This window comes from Ceratosolen solmsi, unplaced genomic scaffold, assembly GCF_000503995.2.
Source record: "Ceratosolen solmsi marchali unplaced genomic scaffold, CerSol_1.0 scaffold63, whole genome shotgun sequence".
Lineage (NCBI taxonomy): Eukaryota > Metazoa > Arthropoda > Insecta > Hymenoptera > Agaonidae > Ceratosolen > Ceratosolen solmsi.
This window is the reverse complement of record NW_011948437.1, coordinates 906,296-930,626: the sequence shown is the minus strand read 5'-3', so window position 1 is coordinate 930,626 and position 24,331 is coordinate 906,296. Positions and strand designations below refer to the sequence as shown.

Sequence of the window (24,331 nt, the reverse complement as noted above, 5' to 3'; positions counted from 1 at the left end):
ATATATATATATATATATATATATATATATATATATATATATATATATATATATATATACACATTCTGCATTAAATAGATATAACATATTTACACTGAATATATCTAAAATATAATATTCAACATTTAATTTATTAAATATCACTAAGCAAATATCATTATCATAAATATCAAATAAATATTTATTAAGAACATTTAGTTCACGACTTCCTATTTAAATATAATACATGTCAATGCAAATTTTCAAAATACCAGTATAAAGAAAGAAATAAAATAACGGGGGAAAATAAATAAAAAACTTGCTGAGCAAGGTGGCATGAAAAGTAGGGGAAGTAAGAAGACAAATACATATATACGACTATAAAAGCGAAATAGAAGAGAGACTTGAAGGACCTTGCAAGAAAATAAAGAAAAAAACGTTTTCGTAAGAAGTCCGCAGCGCACATTCTCGTATTTTCTGAGTGCAAACATATTTCTTCTTGGTGTCTACAGTACTGAAAGAATAGCAGAAACAAGTATGAGTAAAAAAAAAACAAAAGTGAGTGAGAGAAAGGGGGGGGGGGGGCTCTTTGATAAAAATAAAACTTACATACTCACAACGATCGTAAAAGTATCGTTTCAGTATCTCAGACTTAGCAAAAAAAGAAAAAAAATTGAAAAAGATAAAAATACGAGTACTTCATATCCTTGAATACGTATTTCATATCCTTATACGACCTTACTTATATATCTTCACATTTCCATCTAACTTCATAGAAAAAATTCAGAACATATAGGAGATAATATCTTTCAATTTGGGTAAAGATTAGAATAACAACTCGGGTTGTAGTTACAATTATTAGATTAGAAATATTTTGCGAAAATTTTCTAACATTTTATCCATAACCGCAATTGCATTTCGTATATAAATTTTCTCTTTCGTATAATGAATTCCTTTTATATAAAAGTTAGAACGTTAAAAAGTTTCCTTTTAGTTTTAAAGAAGAGAGATACTTTTTCAAAGAAGATTCCATAAACTTCCAGGTTTTATAGTCATAGATTAGTTTTAAAAGATAAATTTAGTCAGTATACTTATTTTTAAATAAAAAATTCATTGTACGGTGTAATTATAATTATATTTAGCGTATTTCATAAAAAGGTGAGAGGATTATAAATCTTATTAAGATCGTTTAGCAAATTAATAATATTGTATATGATTTCTATGATACTTGGTATGGTTTTCATGATAATTTCAATTCTGTGTATTATATTCTAAGAAGGATTAATAGTCAAGTAACATTAATAATGTATAAGTAGCATTATTTTAAAATTTTTTCGAAAAAATTAAATGATCGAAGTAACAGAAATATCGCGGAATGAATGTAGAATTCAATATTAAATTAAATAGTTTGAATATACCAACTATCGAATATATGAAAATATGAATATAGATTATTGTTATTTAGTAAATAGCATATAACGTCGTTTAATAACACTTGAAATACTTAAATGAATTGGTTAAACGTTCAAACGTGCTTTATACTTTTCTTACAAAAAAAAAAAAAAAAAACAGAAACATATATATATACATCTTTATTTAAAGGTTTTATTTCATTTTGTAGTTGGAAAACCGTAACTAAAAGCCTATATGTTCGAAATATTCAATCGAACATATCAAGAAATATAAAAAAAAACTTTATATACGGGAAACATGATTTTAAATAAAAAAAAAAAAAAAAATACCGTAACAAAGCAACAATTAATACATTTTTAGAAACCTAATTTCGTTCTCTTCAAAATATATATACAAATATTAACGATATCGTTTTCTATGTAGATTATATTGAAATTGATTGCAATTTATTCATCTTTCTTATCGAGGAAATTTTTAAGTAAAAGCCAAGCTTGTATCTTAATTTACTTTATTATTGAATTCCAAAACATAATTACTTAAAATACTATAAAGAGTCACTTATCAATGATTTATTCGTAGAATGAAATTCTTCTCTGTAATACTGGATGAAATTAAAATAGCAATAATCTCAATTTGCCATCGTTCAATTACTGGATGGATTTTCTATTAGCGTATTAAGAATTATTGAATTTTTGATCGTCAGAAGAGGCTATTTGTAATCTAATAAAATTTATATAATTGCCATAATTGCCAATTCTTTGAAATTAGTTTCAGAAGGAGGCAATGAAATAAGATCTTTCCAAGATTAAGAATGTGGAGAAAATATAAGTATCGCATTAACTTACTATTAAAAATATTATAATTTTAATATGATTATAGAAGGCTCTCGAGTAAATCAAAAGTTTTCAATACTTTCATTCGCGAAAAAGAAAATTTAATTATAATTCTCTGTTAAATATAAATGTAATTAGTTAATTTGCAATTATTTTGATAAATTAATAAGAATTAATTGTATATGCATAGTTCATTTTACAAGTATGCCATTGTGAAAACGCACGCTTTGACAATAAACTAAAAATTTTATTTTTGATGTATCGCTAACAACTTTTACAAAAATTGTATTGAATGATATTTGATTGTTCATCAGTAAATTGAAAAATATTTTTCTTTCAGCGTTACAATTTTCATACATTTTCATTATGGTTAATGTGTAATCTATAGATTTTACAATAAATTTAAGTCAACAAGGAAGGAATAATTATATTAAAAATTATACCCTAATATAAATGGACAGTTAATAATTGAATTTTTATGTTATATAAAAATATATTTCAAACGCATTTGTTATTGATATTACATACGCATGATGTGAAATGATACAGTTATTTTGTAAATTAGTCCAAGGTAATTGTAATTATTTTTCATTTACTATCACAACTGTAAAAGTAAATAAATACATTTATATTTGTTCCAAGTTTAAATTTCTTGAAAAGAGCTTACACCTCAATAAGATCTACTTAATCTTTAAAGAATGCAAGATTTTATTACGTAAAAATGATGCTCTAAGAACGATCTACAAGGACAACGGAGACAAAATAAATATTTTTTAATTTTAAATGATTCACAAAATTTTGTTGACTAACCATAATAATTCAGTCAATCGATTAAAATTTCATTTAATTATTTTTATTAAAAGCTTGACAGCTAAAGTATTAATTCTAAAAAAGTGAATTTTCTTAAATTTGATTTATTTGTAGATTTACACAAAAGAAGTTCAATGCTCGATTCAACTTGCGAGGGTAAAGGTGAATTTACAAAAAATGATATATTATTCGAAAGCGATTCGTGTAGCTCTTTGGAATATATATTGCCATTAGTATTCTAATAGAAAAATTAATTAATATATGTAATGCTTCCATAATTGTATTGAAAATTATAATTATATTCAATTAATATTAACAAATCTATATTATAAATTTCAGAGTTCTATAAAAAATTAAATCTATTTTTATTCGAATTGTTCTATTTATCGAATCATTTGTGTAATTTCATATAACATTGAGTAAAATTCTGTGTGGATGAAAAATAAATTTCTCCCATATAATAGTGTTTACTAAAGTAATATATATTTAGTGTAAAATTATAAAACGCAGTATGAAACTTAACTGCAATGCTTTATAATAATGTTGATTTTAACACTCTTGCACCGATTTATTTCATCTAGTAATTGCATATATCTGTAAATGAATTTAACGTAGATTATTTTTCTTATGTTACTAATGAGCTAAGAGTAAGGAGTATTGATTGAGGGGATTGAAAAAACTCGTCGCAAGATTCCAAATTATAAAGTGCAATACGATTGGAACATTGTTGATTCGTTGGAGAAGAACCGGCACGACGAACGGGGGCTCACAAATGAGAAATTTTCATCCATAGTTGGAATATACAGACAATATCCTCCCGGTGAGTAGAAGAAAGTAATTGTTGTACGATTGTATCCAATTACTTAAATATCATTTTACATTCAAGTTTTCCCCTTTACCGTATCCATCTTTCTTAGAGCGCTTTACCAATATCATTACTTGGCTCGATAATGCAAGTTGTCGATTAAATGGAGACTCCATGCTTCTGACTGTCCGTACCATGCGCACGTCAGTTTAATTATAATCATTACTTTAACTGAAAAAATTCAAATGTACTTAGTATATGTACGCGATATTGGATAATCACCTATATTTTTTGATAATTTAACAAATTCCGTTTTAACATTTGCTTATCATTCGTTCAAAAGATATTGGTATAAGTAATTAAAACACATTATATTTATTATAAAACCATGCCATTAAATATGTAATTAATGAAAGATTAATTATCTTGCTTTAGTAAGAATAAAACTTAATTTTAAATCACATGATGATCATATGATAGGATAAACATCCTTTATCAACTGCAGTCAAGTTGTATGCATTTAGTTCTTACATCCTGACGACCTCTTGCCCACTGCACTCTTTGGGCTCTGCTTTGACACTTGACTTGCCCAGCGGTGAACTTGTACGCATTTATCATTCTCTGTATTCGAAATTTTGACAGCTTAAGCTTTCATTGAAAGCGTTGCAAGATTGTCCCATAAAAGTAGAAATATTTCACGAATGAATAAACGGGATGAATGTAAAGAAAATATAAGAAATGTTAAATGAAAGACTAGGCGCATGAAGAATTAGCTCAATTATTTGACTAAAGTGTATCGATCAAGATGAGAACGGATATTAGGATATTCACAGACCATTAAATATATTGAAAATAACGCATTACAGCTTCATTCAAATATTTAAAAACAAATATATATATATTTTTTAATATTATATATTACTACGTCATAATCTTTTAATTTCATTTGTGACTCATTTTTAGTGATTACTATGAGTACAAAAGACAACAAGTCATTCAAGAATGCTTCTAGAATCCTCGTCCAATCATTGTCTGTAATTTTTTCTAGCGTAGAAACCCGCAAATCTTACTGTTTTTCAGGGAATGATTATATCGGTGTTACAGTATCTTATTCGTGCAAATCAATCTTGTTTTTCGTATGTGACAACTTTTTCCTTTACTTCCATTCGATTTCCGATATTTCTTCTTTTTGCCTATCATCTAATTATTTGCAATATTAATTTCTTATGCAATTACTATAAATAAATATACAATGACAAGATCTATTCTTTTATAAAGAATTTTTAGCACATATTATAAAAAAACCAGTTCGTGAAAATATAAGATGTACAATAATTATATAACTAATAGTAATTAAAATTAATTTTATATTTATTGACATTAATTTTAAAACGCTTTATAAATTAAAATAATTTATAATTCTTTGTCAAATTATTTTTTAATATCTTCATTCAACATCGCAACGATAGAATACTAAGTTACTTTTATAAATTGAATTATATGAAAGTATGAAGGCAAAAAAAAATTAACATCATTAAAGATTTCAAATACCGATTTGAGAGTTTAAAAATGGTAGAAAATGCAACAAGAAAATTTGCAATAATATGTTGTGACGATCGATATCTGTGAGAATGATAATTAAAAAAAAGACCAATAACAGAACTCTTTCAAAAAAAAAAGCAGCCCATAGACAAATATCTAGTGATACATTAGATATTTCAATAGACTTCCATTGAATTCATAATTGTAGTATATAGTTTGACATATCACTATTTGAAATAAATTATAAAGTCGCATAATTAATTTTAAAGTTTTTATTAAATTTAAATGCTAACATGTTTTGCATCCGGATAAATGATTTTTTCTTTAACGATAACTGTTTACACTTCGCTTTGATAGTATTTTGTCGTATGTCCCGTTTTCCGATGTTTATAATAATTGTCGATTAACATAAAATTGAACTGTAATGAAAAATAAAGTACAGAAATTAAATAAATTCTGTTATAACAAAGAAGAAAGATAAATAATTTAATGTTATAGTGTCTTATGAAATTTAAATAATTTTTATAGATTTAAATAGTTTGCATCCATTTATTATCTTAAATGCCAACTAATTTAAAAATGAAATAAATTATTTTCAAATGTCCATATCATTAAGCAAAATAAATTTAAATATTATTTACACGAGCCCAATACAGTATACAAAATATCAACTTACTCTATGCAATATTTCTCTGCATCGATATGTTACATATATTTACGTATGCAATTAGCAGTGAAATTGAAGTCAGCAAACTTATAATATATCTATCTTAACAAAAATAAATTACACATGGAGAGGAGTGAGGATATATTAAGAAATAATTTGAACTCATAACGTTATGAGATAGTGAAATAAAAGATTTATGGAAATCATAGATGGTGTGCTTTAATGAGGCCTAAAATCGTCGATAACTTGAAAAAAATAATTATTTTATCGACTGAGGGAATTAATGTAATGCTAAGATATAACGGCTTGAACGATTTGAAAGACGTGATTGAAAATGAAAAGAGCATACATGTATCACACCGAAGGCGGGTCTAGAAAAAGATTCTGCGGTAGGTCCAATTACCATTTATAACACTGTAACCGAAACTCCATGGTGTGTATAATAGAGGAATTACTATAAGTGAGTATATGTGGTGCAGGTGCAGCTTATGAGGCTACTTTATGTTATAAAATTAAGTCTAAAATTAAAGTTTTACAGTTCAATTTTTTCTTGCATATTTAGATATATATAAAAAAAAAAAAAAAAAAAAAAAAAAAAAAAAAAAATAAGAACAAGCAATTTAGTACATTATTATACTAGTATATTACAATGCTAGTCTTAAGAAAATATAATCGACTTAATATTTCGTTTGAATCTATATTGCTTAATAGTACTTTTAAAGAATTATAACGTATATTAATGAAAAAATAAACTTTTTTTTGAGATTGATACATTATATTTCATCAAACAGATTATCAATTTAACATTCTACAATTGTGATAGAATACTTTCAATCGCGTAGAATCATAAATTAATTATATTACGGCATAGCACGCATTCTCTTTGTAGATTATTTTTCAAAAAAAAACCATGATATTTTTTATTAAAATAACATATTTGCTCATATAATTATCAATATTATGTTGTATCTATTTTTTTAAAAATAATGTATAATCATGTATTACAAATTTTATCAAAAACAAATTTAATAAACAGAAATTTACAGTAAATTACTTTTTATATTCTTGTATTTGTACTGTTTCTATTTATTGTAAATATTTAATTCTTCATTTAAAAATTTAATTCTTCGGATAAATTCTCTTGTTAATAGGCTTGTAAATGTTCTTTAAGATATAGTTTTTTCAATACAGAGAGATTATTATAAATTCCCTTTTGTTTCATATTAAAACTCTATTGTAATAATAAAACCAATTGGCATAATAATAATAAAGGCAATAAACATAATTATTTATCCAAACTAACAACAGAAATGTATTCTAAAAAATGTAGAAATATATTATTGAATTTAAAAATAATTATTATTATAGAAAATATGTATCAACTATTTATTATTAATTTTTTAAAAAATTATTAACTTTTTCATATTTTGAAATTTGAAAATTTGCAAGAAAACTTATTGATGTAATTCCATTTATAATATGGTTCTTCTTTCTTTTTAATAAAGGAATATTAAATATTTATTACATAATAAATACGAATTATATAACTAATTTTATAAATTCATTTAACCGTATTTGCGATAAACTAGTTAAAATATTAATGTTAAAGCTATAAAAATATAGCCAATTAAATAAAAAAAATTATGCCTTCTATCAAAATATTTGAAAATATTTTATCACATTAACGTAATGCATAATTAAACATTTATATGTATTTGAATGTTAATTGATGTAATAGAATATTTTGAAAGAACATTTTTTAGTTAAGGTGGAAAAAAAACATAAGTATTTTAAAATATATATAACACAATATAAGTGATTGTATTAGAAAAATAAATAAATCAATACCTTTATATTTTAATTGCCACTCCATTATTGGTTTAACGAAGTTTAAAAAAAAAAAATAATTTTTTTTATTTAATTTATTATTGGCATTTTCAATAAAATGTTTGTGACAAATGATATAATGGAATCTTTTCAACTATAGTGAAATTAAGTACATACTTGTAGCCACTAATTTTAAATACAATTAATTAATCTAGAGTACATTGAATATTTTGTTTAAATATATATGGCAAAATACAAAAGTATAAAATTAATTAATTAAATAAACTAAATATGAGAAGAGTATTTGTGATTAAAATTAAATTTTAATATTGTGTTAAATTGAAATTTAATATAAATTAAATAGAGACAGATATTCATCATTCTAAATAGATATATTAAATAAATATATATGAATTATTATATAGTATATATTTTAATTGTAGGCTATAGTCTATTAATTAAATAAAATTTGAAGGTTACAGAAAAAAATTACGCCCATTTAATTACTGTCGTTCTGTTTATTAACAGAAAATTAATTTAATCGTCGAATTTATTGCAATATTTCTAATATTTATGAGGTAATCTAGTTCACGTCGATCTAGTTTTGTGCAAAATCTAATTCAATCTAGGACAGATGTTCTATAATTGTGGTAGTTAAATAAATCCATAGACAGACTCGATGCTAAGTAATAAATTTTAGGCGGAGCCGTTAGAGATGAGATTAATCACAATGGTCTTCTCTGATTAATCTCAATATTGAGCATTACATTTACCATTTGAATTTTTGGAATATATTCATTGCAGCAGATATAAATTGTGCTGAAAAATTAATTTCAATACAGTGAGATGCATTCTTAAAGATAATCTTTGTGATAAAAAAGCTTATCTGAAGTGAGAGATGAAAATTTTGAAATGATAATATATGTATGTATAATATATGTTTATTTAAAAATCTTTTAAATGCTATTAAATGTGTAATAAGATACTATATGATGAGATAAATTTCTATTTTCATCCATCTATAAAATAAAATTAAAATATAAATCCAAATGTAATTCCTTATTTAATACTAGATATTAATTACAAATGGGAGTGTAACTTAAAAAAATATAAGATATGTATTATTTAAATAAATATTCTTAGTTTTAAATTATAATAAAAATTAAAAAATAAATCAATAATAAACAATATTCAATGATTTTATCATACGTGTATATAAGTATTAATTAATGTAGATTAGATATTTTTTATCGACACGATTTTAATTCATTGCACCTATTAGATAATATTATTTTTCTATACTCATCTAATATATCTAATATAATATATCTGATAATTAATTATAAATGTACATTTCATATATTCATTTTTACAGGTAATTTTTACATATGCCACTATAAAATTTATTTCATGAAAGTCGAGATAAAGGAGGGAATGAATGGCTGCAGTACTATTAAAGCTTAAACATTTTCAAATTAATTAGAAACCTCAACAAATATTTCTGTTCCTTCGTCATATACGAACTGTTATAAATTACTATTCTCATAATTATTCCTCTTTTTCTACTTACATACATACGCATATATATACATTTGCTTATAATAGTAATACTTTTTATTTTAATAACTTGAAAAATCATTACATTATTATAAGAATCAAAAACCAGGCACATGACTTTAATCGCAATATTAATCTCGTGAAAAATTAATGCTTTAGTGAACAGTATTTGCAATTCATTTAAAACTTTAATTATGACTAATGTAGATAAAATATTAATTTTTCAGTTTTATATTATGGTAAATAGTTTATGAATATTTACGTAAATTGTACTACAAAAATGTTACGGATTAACTACAAATTCAAAATAAAATTGTAAAACTCATTTATCATAGAAAATGCCAATTCAGTCGATAGAAATTATTTATCCAAATGTGAAATAATTCTGCAGTATTATTTCAACCATTGTAAACTGCAATTTTTTCACCCGCTTTTACGTTAGCTAAGTCTTCCATAATTCCATTGCTCCGAATATAATTTACGACCAGTTCTCATGAGTACATTACTTATTTATTCACGAAATAATACAATCTTTAATATTAATAAATCTTGAATATTAAGAGAACTCAAATCATAGAAGTTAAATGGTCTTTAGTTTACATATTTATATTAACCTGTTAAGATGAACGTGAATGCGATAATAATTTTATCTATTAATAATTGTATGGATTTAATCTACTTTGTAACTAAACATTAAAACCTTTATCCTTTATCGGATATGTCAATTAATTATGAATAACTTTCATTGCTTTACATAATTTATTTTAAAAATTAATTTTATTAATAAATAATTTATTAAACTAATTTTTACGAATCAGCATTTAAATTTTCTTTGCCAGTGATAAATTTATGCAATATTATAAGAAAAAATAATAAACAATATAAATATGTAAAATATATTAATTTATAATAATTTGAATTACTGGCACCGCGTAAGAATAATATAGATAATTTCAAATTACATATGTCATTTCAAATAATTTTTTTTTACCAATTGCACTTTTAGTATATCTAACCATTTGGTAGAATATAATTAGAAATATCATGAATAAAATAGAAATTGACAAAATAATATTAAGTGTTTGTGCTATGAGATATGAGACAATAAACATAAATATATGAGAGATATAATAATCAGAACGCGAATGATGAAAATATCTATATAAATGCAAATAACAATGGAAAGAAAATAAAAAGCAGTTGCCGTAAAAAAATAATAATGTGAAGTATACGGAATGACGAAGATTAAATTTTCTGTATGTAATACGAAGTTCTAGATTTACTCCTAAAGCAATAATATAAATTAATTTAATATATTTAAAATCTATTTAAAATCCTTCTGAATGATTTATACATCTTATAATCATACGACATACGTTATGTTTCCATTAAAATGAAAATAAACAAAATAAAATACTATTCTATTCCTCTAATATACATATACACATATATATATATATATATATATATATATATATATATATATAAAATTTAGAAACATTCACCTATCCAAATTAAAATATAATGCATTAACATTGTTCAATATTTTTTATTTTTAACATCATAGTATTTTTCAACAAATAAAATTAACAATTATTAATTGAATAATTTACAATCTCGTATAAATTCGTCATTTCTTATTCGTAATTAAACTTATTATTGAGGATAGGAGGATAGATAGGAGGATAATAAAAAAGCATATAATTGAGGATTTTTAACTATTATAAGTAAACTTTTCAGATTTAAAGATTAAAATAAAGATCAAACACATACAAAATTAGTCGCAAAGAAGATTACATACGAAAAGTCAAAATGACTATGACGGGGATAAGTGATAAAAGGTTATCGTCACATATCTACTTTTCGGTACGCAAGTAGTAAGATTTACGCCGCTGATACGACAAGTTAAAATTTTAAAGACGCACGTAAGAACTTTTCGATAAACATTTTACGTATATTGTTAAGTGCATTAAGGTGATTTCATTATGAATAAATGTATACAAAGGTTGTTGTTGTTATTTTTTGTTTTTACTATTACTAATTATTCTCACTTATAGGGGAAATGATATTATGATAAACATTATGTTTCATGATTTCCTTTATGGTGGCTACAAATTCAATATCGCACTTTGATGTTTTTATATAAAGCTTTTAAATTATTGCTTTTATCATTGTATTAATTACAGAGTTTTACGAAACGTCTTTACTCCATATGATTGACATCATCATCGACTATTAATTCATATATACTATGTTTTTACTTAGATATCGCGATTTATGTAGATTTAGAATATTATATAATTATTTTATCAACACATTATAGATAATGTAAATATAAAATTTTAATTGTTTTTAAATTTCCGATATCTAAGTAAATTAACTTATCGGATTAATTGGAATCTTTATAAGCATGATGTCTACGCACGAAATATATTCCTAAAATAAATAATTTACTATTATCTACATTTGAAGAAATTAATTTCAGTAAATTTAATTTCATAAAATTCGAATTACAAAGTTTTAACAAAAACAAAATATCGAAGATTAATAATACGAACGGATTCGCAAATACTTTTTAATTACGAAAGTTTCTATAACGTAATTTAATTCGCTTTAAAATTTTCAAATACTTGGCATACCATTCATTGAGCATTAAGTTTCCTATATATTGAAACAATATATGGGTTTACTTGAAACGGAAGCATATTAAAACTACTTCCTTACCCAAACAACCGCTTTACGTGAACATACATTTGCTGTTATATAAATGACGGAAATTGGAATCTCAGTGCAAGTCTACCTTATTTAGAATAGAAATATACACATATATATATATATATTAAATCTTTTTTATTAAGAATAAAAAAATACACATATATATATATATATATATATATATATATATATATATATATATATTATAGAATGCAAGAGCTGTCACGGCTAAACCAGTGGTTGGCGCTGTTTCTTATTTTGACAAATTGGACAGCTAATTTCGAAAACCGTCGCTGTACTGGCACATCAAATCACAGTCGACTAATAAACCAGATTTCAATTATGAAGTGGATGACTTTCCGTCACATGGATTATTGTTAAGATTTCCTTCCATTATGCAAAAAGAGATATAAAATTATAACGAGTGAATAAGACAGGTTTGAATAATACAAGCAATTTTTCGCAGATTTCATACAAATATTACTATGGACTATCTGCGATATATTCAGCTACGCGTTCAAATATCAAATGGCTATGTTTTTAAGATTATCTTACTTTTAATATGGATTATCGCACATACAAGTGGAAAAATTTTAATTTTAACTAATGTTCGTAGGACATTCTCTCGAAACGAAAGTGTCTCTCGCCGTTTCAATTTATTTTTCAAACTTAGACTTAATGCAAATATATCATCAACTGCGCAAATAATCCAAATTTCCGAATTCAAAGTTTTTCATTTATTACATTTTTATGGGATGCTATTATTAAATGTAATTTACTATATATTGAAGCCATCATCCGGGCACATCATTACAATAATCACTTGAGATTATAAATTTTATACAGAAAATTTTTGTAAACAGTTTTTGCAAAATATTGATATTAATTATAATAATTATTATTATTTATATGATATTATTATCATATATTATAGAATTGTAAATTACAAAGAATGTTAATGAAACGTAAGAAAATCTTGGAGTAAAATGCCTTTTAATGAAAATAAATTTCAAATTTCATTAGATTTATAAAAACTGAAATTAAAAATCTAATATTTAAAGTTAATATATTTTTAACAACTTTCGATCAAAATATTTATAGCAAATCGTTCGAAAACTCATGCATATCAAATACCTAGAATTATAGGTCTACTTCCTTCTATTATCAAGAGATTTATATATATTGACACGAAAGATAAAAATAGGAGAGAATGAAGTAAGACGCCTTTTCTGATGAACTAAATGCATTATGAAGTGAGCCATTATAAAATCGATATTTGCATGTTTGAATTTACACGTATGTTTCTTTATACATCTAAGGTCATATTTATACGAATAAATATCATCGTATCTATTACATATTAAAATTACATATGCTATCTATCGCTCTCTATATCTATCTCCAACTATCACCCTCTCGCTCAAGTTTTCTATTAGCTTTAAGGAAAATCTATAAGTATGTAAATATTTTTTATCATATTTTTTCGCAAAAAATATCGAGGATTACAATAAAATTATAAAACTAACACTTTTCACTCTAAATATTTCATTTCTTATTTTTGAATCTCCTACAATGAGCGTACGCATTTTATATTATATAGCTGATGGATATAATTTATTTTATATCATCTCGTTCTATTAATTAATTATATATACTACCGATATACATACAATACAGTTATCATTTTATCGACCTAGAAAAAATTAAATATAATTAATTACTTTGAAATGTTTAATCTTTACACATATAATAATAATAATAATAATATATTTTAATATAAAAATTGAATTGTTTTTGGGATAACAAATAGCGAGGAAATATCGTATCAATGATATTTTATAAGAGACTTCCAAATCTTTTGATAAAATAATGTTTTTTGTTTCAAGTGCAGCAGTTAGCATTAATTTTGTCATTCTAAAGTACATGACAAATAAATCACAGAGACGAGTCAACAAATCAACCAGAGAAGCAACGGGACGATCAAATGATTTAATTATCGAAGTAAATATTCTTGCTAACTAAAAAAATGTTTCAACTTTTTAATGCGGGAAACATTTTTAAATTGTTGGCTAAAAATATAAGATAAGTAATGCCAGTAAGGAAAATTTTTTAGGTACGATATACATTAGAATAAATGTTCAAATAGTATTCTCGACAAGCTATCGAGACGTGCAAAGCGGTTTTGCCTGCTGTTATCACTTGTAATATCCACAGCATAAGCACAGATCTGCGCTTGACTACATAAAATATGGCTCTTAGACCACACCTACTTTCGGAACACGAAATACAAGTAGCTATAGAGATACGTCCGACAAGATAGAAGAAAGAGGGAGGAAATATGAAAGAAAACACAAGCATAGTAGAGTCGGACAGGATTATATTGATTAGAAATTATCTTTAATAATATGTGCATTGAATACGAACATTACTAATTGCTCGAAAATACGTAAGTAAATTAAAATAAGATTTTTTTAAAATTTTCATGTTTGCCTATTCCTTTTTACCACTAGTTGTTCAATAAATTTCAATTATTTTACAAATTACGCTTATAAAAATTCAATTTTATAAGCATGTAATTTTATGTAAATTAAATTACATATATGAATTTCCATTTAAATCTAAATGTGTATGGTAAATAATGTTACGTCGTAAATTTCTTTATAATCATAATCGAAAGAACTTGCTTTTAATATTATAAAACTTTTTTTAACTTTATATTATAATAGCTAGTTAAACAATAAAATACATTTTTAATTTTAAGTATTTCGTGATTTAGTAATATTATAAACTAATTAAAATATGTTTCAAAAAAATATAAAATGATAATGAAACATCTAGATCAATATAATATATATATATATATATATATAAATTGTATTTCATATAATATAAAAGCTGGCGAATACAAAATTATCTCGTCATGAATTATTGTGCTTTCAAACAAATTATAATATTCAATCAAATTCTCAGTGTTTCAATAAAAAAAAAAAAAAAAAAAAAAAAAAACAAGAGTAAAACTACGTAGATGAATTCTTTCATTTTTAAAGAAATCAGCACTTAATTCATTCTTTAATTTATTCAAATAAGTCCTGAGACACTAGTATTTTATAACTTGTTATTTTATTACATGACATGTAAAAATTGGAATATTATAATTATTATCAACGATTTACATATGTTAACTTTAAGACCATATAAAAATCTAAAATTGTTAATACTAAAAAATTATTCTAATTTTGACAGTGTCATTTAAAATTTTTTACAACCCTGAAAACTTTTAATTTGATATTATACTATTTGATAATATCAGATTGAAGATGTATTTCGAAATTTATATTCCGAAATAAAATAAAACGAAGGATTTCCTGAATTTCGGGATTAGTCATCTAGATTGAGGGAGAATAGGAAAAATTTACGCGAAGTCTTACAATAAAAAGACATAATGAGAAAATGGTAGAGCAATGCTTACTTAATGATATTCTTGGTATGTTGGCAGTGTAGGATAAGCTTTGAAGAATCATGAAATTTCATTATAAAAATTGATTAATTTAGACTAATAAATTTTGTTCCGATAATATGAACATTTACGTATTATAATGAATATAATGAAAATTACATCTCTGTACTAGTTAACCTATCTATTTTTGGAATTAGATTTTATTTAAGATTAGAAACAAACAAAAATTAATTATTCTGTAATGAAGATTTATTTAATTTGAGATAATTAAGAAATATATAGATTTTTAATTAAATGTAGTTGGAAAATTTCTTTTTTTGTATGTATTATTTGCAATTGTAAATATGTATGTCAGATAAGTTGAACTTTTATTTCCTATCTTTATATTAGCATACATTTTTAATGAATTTATAATTACATATGTATATGTACGTATGTATCTTTCTCGAATTTTTCTTTTAATTATACTAAATATTATAGATAAGATTCGTAGAGTAATTTTAATAAGTCTCTATAATTATATCAATTAATTGATTGCACATAATGGATAAAAACAATTTGTACACAATAATGCAATTTATTGAAATATAAAGAATCTTTTAGTTTTTCTTGCATAACTATTCTATTGAATATTTTATAAAATTTAATTTAATATTTAATTATTTTTTCGTGTTGTATGAAATAAAATAATTATCAATTAATAGAGAAATATTTGACGCAGAACCATCTGCACCGCAAGAAAATAAACGTCCCGCTGAATCTACGTGTAATTGAGTTACACCCTACACACATAATATATACACATATATATATATATATATATATATATATATATATATATATATATATATATACAAAAAAAACATTATCAATAATTATTAAGTATATATTGCTATAATAATTATTGTATTAATTTGTGAAATGTTGAATTTTTTTTTTGTAAAAAAAATTTAAACCAGTTTTCATATTGCATTTTATTATACAAAATACATACATTAAACAAACATTTAATTATTAAAGATTATGTGAGAAAAAAAATAAAAATATTTATTTACAATATTATATATATTTTGTAATAAAATTATTAATTTTCAATAAAATTATGCGACGATACCTTTGCCGTATGATGAATAAATAATGCTTAGCGTAGAGTATTGAAGTATCGTTGCATTTAACACTTTTGCTCCTTTGGATTAGACAGCGAATAATTTACGAGCATTTTTCAATAGAACATCTGCATTATAGAGAAGTGTAAAAGACTTAAGGTTTGAAGGAGGCATTTCGATTAAAATATTGAGCAATTCCAAATGGAATTACTTATGCCAATTGATTACTTATACCCTTTATTCAATAAAGCAGATAAAGTTTAATCAATTATAAATTAAGTAGTCGAGGCTACGATCGACTACTCTACCATCTCATAAAAAAGCGATAATAATGGGAGTGTCGAGAGCGAATGGAGAAAGTGTATGTTGACAGGAAAATCTAAAACGTCGTATAGTGTAGTATAAGTTGTTGCGGTTGGGATTTTCGGACATGGATGGTAGTAAGACCTCCATAGTTGCATGTAACATTAGTTGAGCAGGATTACAATATTCGGCACATCGAAAAACCATGTCAAAGTTTACATGAGAATCAATATCGACTATGCCTTGGAGCAACGGCAATTAGCCGGTCAACAAATTATAAACTAATTATCGATCGAGGCGTCGGCTTAGACTTGTAAAAATTAACTTTTTAAATGCATTAAATTTTAACACACAGTGGTGGTTTTTCAGCTCCGTATAATGAATACTTGATGCGTCAAAGTTATGAAAAGTGCATTTTCACTTTATACTGTTTACGTATTATTTTCTTTTTCTTTTTATAAATTGTAGTTTTTAGATTGAAAATGAGAAATAAATTGAAAAACATAATGATTGTATAATATCCAGTTGGTAGTAATAAGATGTTATTTACAATTAATATTAAGTATTATTTGTATTATTTCTGTGTCGTTTTTCAAATTATCAATGTTTTCCACACGATTTCTTAAATGATTAATATTTATTACAAATATGATTTATGGTGTTTGTATTTGGTAATTAATGATTTTATGGCGTATGATTTAATATGAAATTTTTTTTTATGAAAATATTTTTCATTATTGCAATATATTTTGTATATTTTTAGATGTAGAATTTTGATGAATTTAGATTCATTATTAGTAATCCGGGTGAACGCGATGCTTTTGCAGCTCTACAATTTAAACATTATTAAATAGACTTTTGTATATTACAAATAACTTTTGTGTACAAATTGTTATATAATATGTGCCTTACGTATTGTAGGAACTTACCCATCGCTGGGCTGTAGATATTAAGGTAAAGACAGTCTTCACTTTGGTTACGAAGATTTGGTAACATCCTCTTTAAGTACTCGAGTCTTCCCTTGGGCATACGATCAAGGGCTTCTTGCTCAATAGAGACGTTTGGCAGTTTTTGGGGACAGACCGGTCCTACCTTTTCTGCCAATCTGAAATTCATTCGATATACGCAAGTATTGTTTGCACAAATAAGCTTACATATGTTAAATTATATTCTTCAATATTACTCCTACGATAGATGATCCTGTAATACATAGTCTTTAAGAGAAATCGGTCGTTGCAAAAAAAAAAAAAAAAAAAAAAAAAAAAAAAAAAAAATGCCGAGCGGAATAAAGATCAGTATAAAATTTAGTAAATTGAAAAAAATTACTGGTTAAATAACAAAGAAGATTGTAATATTAATCCGACGGAATACAGATTAAACTGATAATATATAATAAACATAAATCTTAGATACGACCATCGTACGTAGCGAGAAAAAAGAGTGATATCGTTAGGTGTGGAGGAGGCTGATCGCAGGTTGAATTAAATTCTGATATATTGAAAAACATTGCCGCTATTAAAATTTTACTGTACAATTTACAATAATAATAACAATAATAATAATAATAATAATAATATATTATAATAATAATACCGATAATGCGAGGATCTGAGGAATGCAGAAATTTCAATCTATCCTAATTATCGAAGTTAACCGTAACTCAACTAATTTAGATCGTCAAAGTCAATTACGTCGACTAAGAACTCCCGATTATTCATACTGACATTATTCAAACAAATTTTTTATGTACGATCACTAGAATACATAAATTGATGAAAATTACAAGAGATGTTAGATAAATTTGAAATACACTGATAACGAATAGACCTGATGACCGGCCATATTTTTGATCCTAGATCTTCTTATACTTGCGATAGTTTAAGCTATAGTTGTTGCATAGTTGTTGCCTTTAAATTTAATCTTTCTTTAGAGATCAGAGATAAAATAAAAGCATTTTTTTTCTATGCTTGAATTAATTGCGACAACTTTTGGCCAGACTGTTTATATCTATTTAATGGCGTCATGGATCCATAGGCCTCTATAATATAATTTAAGTAAGCTAATCAATGAACGTATGGTGCCTGAGGATGCGATAGTGTAATAAGGTAAATATAATTTCGAAGAGACAGAGATCCCGGGATCAATATTACTTTCCAATATATTGCTGAATGATTGCTTAAATAATTCAATTCGTTATGTCGGCAGATTATATTGTTGCACATGGGGTGTTATTTTTCGATGAACGATATAATCATCTTTGAGCGTAGAATTCAATTCTAACATAATAAAGTCTATTGTTTATGACGATATTTTTTCGCACCGGAATAATCAAGGATTATAATTCTTTCGATGAATGCTTCATTAAATTAGGCAAGCACACTCGACGTCGTCAATCTGTCATATATCGTTAATAAATTTGTACGTTGTCGATTTACACGTCGTTTTAGTTTCATAAGATTCATAATGATGGATGACTGATTATATCTTGTTTCACATATGAATCTTATCGTATTTAATTTGTTGTTGTATCACTGGCATATATACATATATCTATATATACTTTGAACATCTTATGACATTGCAGATTATCCCGGATCAACTGCTGTGCGCCAATTAAAATATTCTGAGCAATTTTGTGATAATCTGCGGTCAATGTATCATAACGTTTCATAAGAATTCGAGATTTTGTTTTGGGAATAATGCAGATTTTCCACCCCACGAATCAACTAAACATTATTGTTAAAGCTTATCGGAAGCATCAATATAATCTGTATGAATAAGCTTCTTAGATATACTCAGAATTTTCAAACGATTAATTCGAGATTTTTTAAAATATTTATCGAGACGAGGATAATGATTTTACGCTTTCTATTGCTGCTACTCTCGTTGCTTGATTGACATAAGTCGTTGGCAAACAAAATCATCTTGCCCACGACAAATAATATATTCAATAAATATTAAAATTCGATCAAACGAGTTTTCAACATGCGAATTATGCAAGTTAGTTGTTTAATTAGTACACTTATATAATATAAGAATAATGACATAATACGAAAAAATATATAAAAATGTAAAACCAAAGAAACAATAGAAAATAATATAAGATCGCTTTTATTATTGCGTCTAAATAATTATTATCATCTTTTGCGGTATAACGCTTAGCTTAAGGCGAAGTCGGATACAGCAAAAACTATTACGTAAATTTTAAATGACAATAAAACAACATAAATTTAATCAAAGAGAGTGAGCACTTGGGAAGAGAATTAATTGAATCATAGCATGTTGAAACGCGTCGTGATCAAACTCTGATTTGCAGTCTATTTCCGCTATTTCATCGACAGTGAAACTAGTGGGAAGTTGAGAATTGTAGGAAACAATGATAAGATACGAAGTTGGAAAATACGAAGAACATTGCAAAGATCTGCTCCCAAGGTCTTGCCATTCTTTTTTTACGTCTCATAAATAATGATAAGCGACTCGACCTCCGTATTCGATTGTTTTTTTTTTTTTTTTTTTGCAAAAATACGGCTCCTTTACATTTCTACGAGTATGCTCAGTTTGCTAGATTCAACCTCTAGAATCTTTAACTAATAGTTCATGAGATTGTCCCTAGATCTATACAATTCAGCCTAAGATTATACGTGCTCGTATGCATATATAATAAATAAATAATTACACAATGCGTTATAATTATAAGGATTAGTAATGAACAAATTTAATAATATAAATTTAGCTAAATTATAAATTTACAGATTGCTATACTCATGTTGAAAATATTATGTATATTAAGTAGAAACTTTTCATTGCGAAAAATAATAAAAATATTCTATAATCATTATTTTCTCATTAATTTAAGATCGAATAAAATTTTATATGCATTAGAATATTATTTTAAGAAATCATTGATTTTATTCTAAAAATGAGGATAGGTTGGTAAACTTCAGATCTTATATATATTTCAATTCTCCACTTAATTCATGGATGCCATTATTTCAAGTTACTGTAGCCTAGCACATTTTTGACACTTTGTCAAAAAAGGTCATTTGCGTGTTTTATAAAGTATAAAAAAAAAAAACTTATTATTCGTGTAATGGATAATAGGTATTGTGAATAAATGAAATAGAATAAGCAAATATGACAATAAACTTTGATGTAACATTTGAAAACTCTGGTCTTTTAAATAGAACTATTATGTATTGAAATATTGAAGTTGAAGCGGATTGAAAATGCTATGATAATGAATTATATTATTCAAAAAAATCACGAATAAAATAATTTCAATTACATTGAAAATCAGTTTATTTATTATAGTAATAGGAATGCCAGCTGAATAACTACCCAATTTTTCATGCAAAAATTGTGTTATAAACAAACTAAGTGAACGACGGTTTTTTTTTTTTTTTACGTAATGTATAGTATGCTGAATAAAGTATTTTAAACAATTATTTCGAAGCATAATATTAGAACAATTTTTTTATTATTTGAATAATGATGACATTTAAATTCATTGGTGCATGGATTATTATGGGTTAACGTGTTCAAAAGAGAGTTAAAACAATTGAATTTATACACGTGAAATGAGTTGTATCGATAATTCTGAAAGAAGAAATAATATTTCAGATCACTTCTCAATATCATAATGTAAAATTAGTTCCCCGTTAAAGTAATAAATTTTGAATAAAAAAAAAAAAAAAATGCCACTTCGACTAGTATATCGCTGCTCCGCCATAATAATACTCAACATATTTCGATTAAATTATTTAAATATTTTTTTAATTTATGTTTAAGTGATTAATAAAAGATAATAATCGGTGATAACCAAGTGATTGCCATCATCATTAACTACATATGGAGATTTGACAAACAATATATCCGATTAGCTTAAATAATTTGTAATACGTTCAATTAATATATCCAGATAAATTTTGTATATATTAAATAATAAATTTTGAATTAAAATTATATTTCTTATTTTATCCAGTCGTGTCTTTAAACTATGATCTCATATTTATTACGTGGCGTGAATATAGTTCAAATACAATTTGTGACATAATTCAATAATATTATCATACTGTGTGCCGTGCCAAATTTTCCAACGACGTGTACTTGTTCTTAATGGCAGCACACACACGTTTATGATACAACTTATTTCTCATTACCACAACTAGCAAATTCAGTAAATAGAACATTCTCTACGATCTGTTTCACCCCCGACAATTATATTTAGAAAATTGAATTTGTTAATAAATCATTCATTCGAGTTCACAACTATTGCTGAAAACTTTTAGTAATGTAAGTGCATTAGTATTAAAATTAATTAAAGTACTTTGTTTATTAATTGTTTGAAATCCATTTAATCCCATTTACAAGATATTAGATATTCCATTAATCAATCTGATTAATCGGCCACGAGTATGTATACATTCTATTTTCAATTATTACAAACTTAAAACGAAATTTGCAACTTTATACATTACCTTAGGTAATATAAGAAATACAGACAAATATAAGCATTTATTTGGAGTTTAAAAGACTTTGAACATACAAAGAGACTCATTGATTAATCTACATATATAATTATTAATAATCAATAACTATAATTATAATTGTTCCTCTTTAACATGTTAAACGCACATATCTAATAAAAATGGTTTTGACTGTCGCTAACTATGCACGTTAAATTTTGCGATAAAGACGCTAAAGTTTTTGTTAATTCAGAATAGTATTGAAGATTTGTAAGAAACGAAACTAAAGGGAAGCAATAATAGTACATGATAAATGACTCACTTATTTCCATCCCAAGGGCTCAGCGCTCTCGTCGGTGAAAATCGATTTCCACCGATTGGGGGTGTAGCATAAGGTACTCCGAGGTAGACATCGATTGGTTTGAGGTATCTTTCGTTTTCAAATGACATGATCAGACCCTGTATCTTTCCGTACCTGTGAAAAAGAGCAAATAACATGATAGATATATGCTTTTTCCAAATAAATATCTATATTAAATAATTAAAAATATTTGTCTGTGTGCGTGTGCGCGCGCACGCGCGCGTGTGTATTTTTTAAGTCATTGTAGAGGTACGTTAAATTAATTGTATATACCAATTGTATATATCAAATATAATTTGTGTACAAGTGCAAGTAGCAACGTTATATACCTTCTATTGTTTATTATTTGCAATTAAGATTATTGTGTGTATTTACGGTATAATTCCGATTCAGTACGTGAATTTTATAATTAAATCATCGTTGCAATGAATATGAAAAAAAAAAAAAAAACACAAAGACTCTAAAATAAAGTATTATATCCTTGATGTTGTAGGTATCTTAAAAACCTTATTCGTTTCAAATTCATCGATGTAATAGTAATCATTGTTCATAATATTAATTGTTAATTATTGAATACATTAGATTGACAATTAAAGAGGATAAATTTATTTTATAGATATTTTTTTCTTACAAACGACGTAGAGTATGTTAAAAAATATTATTGTAACTTGCATTAACTCGAGAAACACATATGCCTTACTGGAGGAAAATGAGGAAAATTATTAGTATAATAAAAAAAATGTATTTTATCCAAATACAATTCCGTATATAATGTGTAAAAAAAATATATCATAAATTTATATTTTTTTGTAATATTTATGTTAGAGTTAATTGAATTATTGATAGTATTGTGAAAATCTAAATAGTTGGATTAAAAAATAAAGTTAAATTTAAAATATTATGCGTATCGATAGTAATATCAATTGAATAACAATATCATTCGAATAGCATATTTATCAAGAAAAACTTTACTTTAAACATTAGTTTTCTTTTGAAAAATAATTTCTTATTACATACTAATTATACTAATGATATTTTTTCACCTCTCGTCAAGATTTAATATTTGAAAGAGCTTTTTAACACTAAGTTCACTCAAGTAGTTTCATAGTAATTTAATAAACGTAAGGGAACGTTTCACATCTATAATTTCATATACAAATTATATTTATAATACCTCGTCTGTACAATATGCGGATTGAGCTTTGTTTTAATAGTAATGCCTTGAGTCCATGGTGTCATTACCAATACCAATAAGAAGACAATCGTCAACAGTAATCGCCGCTGTAGTGTTGGCAGCACCATCCTGAGGGCGGCCACACCCTCGCGTCAGCCTCCTCCAGCTCCTCTGTTTCGTTCTCCTCTTCTCCCTCCACTTCTCTTTCTTCGGCCTTCGCCGACGCTGACACTCTTTAACACTAATCGTACTTTCTTCCTGTCATGCCTGATCGTACACGGACTTACACTATTTGCATATATATCAAAGAATGCCGA

At 25.2% G+C, this 24,331-nt stretch overlaps 1 protein-coding gene across 2 annotated transcripts in view; it reads right to left on the bottom strand.

Moving 5' to 3' along the window:
- Positions 1 to 24,324, bottom strand: part of NLG-4 (neuroligin 4) — an 82,457-nt gene extending 58,133 nt beyond the window's left edge. For both annotated transcript variants that reach the window (XM_011503313.1, XM_011503314.1), the window contains exons 1-3: positions 24,015 to 24,324; positions 22,802 to 22,954; positions 17,944 to 18,119 (exon numbers count right to left, since the gene is read on the bottom strand). In XM_011503313.1, coding sequence (XP_011501615.1) covers positions 17,944 to 18,119; positions 22,802 to 22,954; positions 24,015 to 24,142 — 457 coding nt within the window. In that variant the 5' untranslated portion in view covers positions 24,143 to 24,324. The remainder of the gene's footprint in view (positions 1 to 17,943; positions 18,120 to 22,801; positions 22,955 to 24,014) is intronic.
- Positions 24,325 to 24,331: the final 7 nt, after the last annotated feature.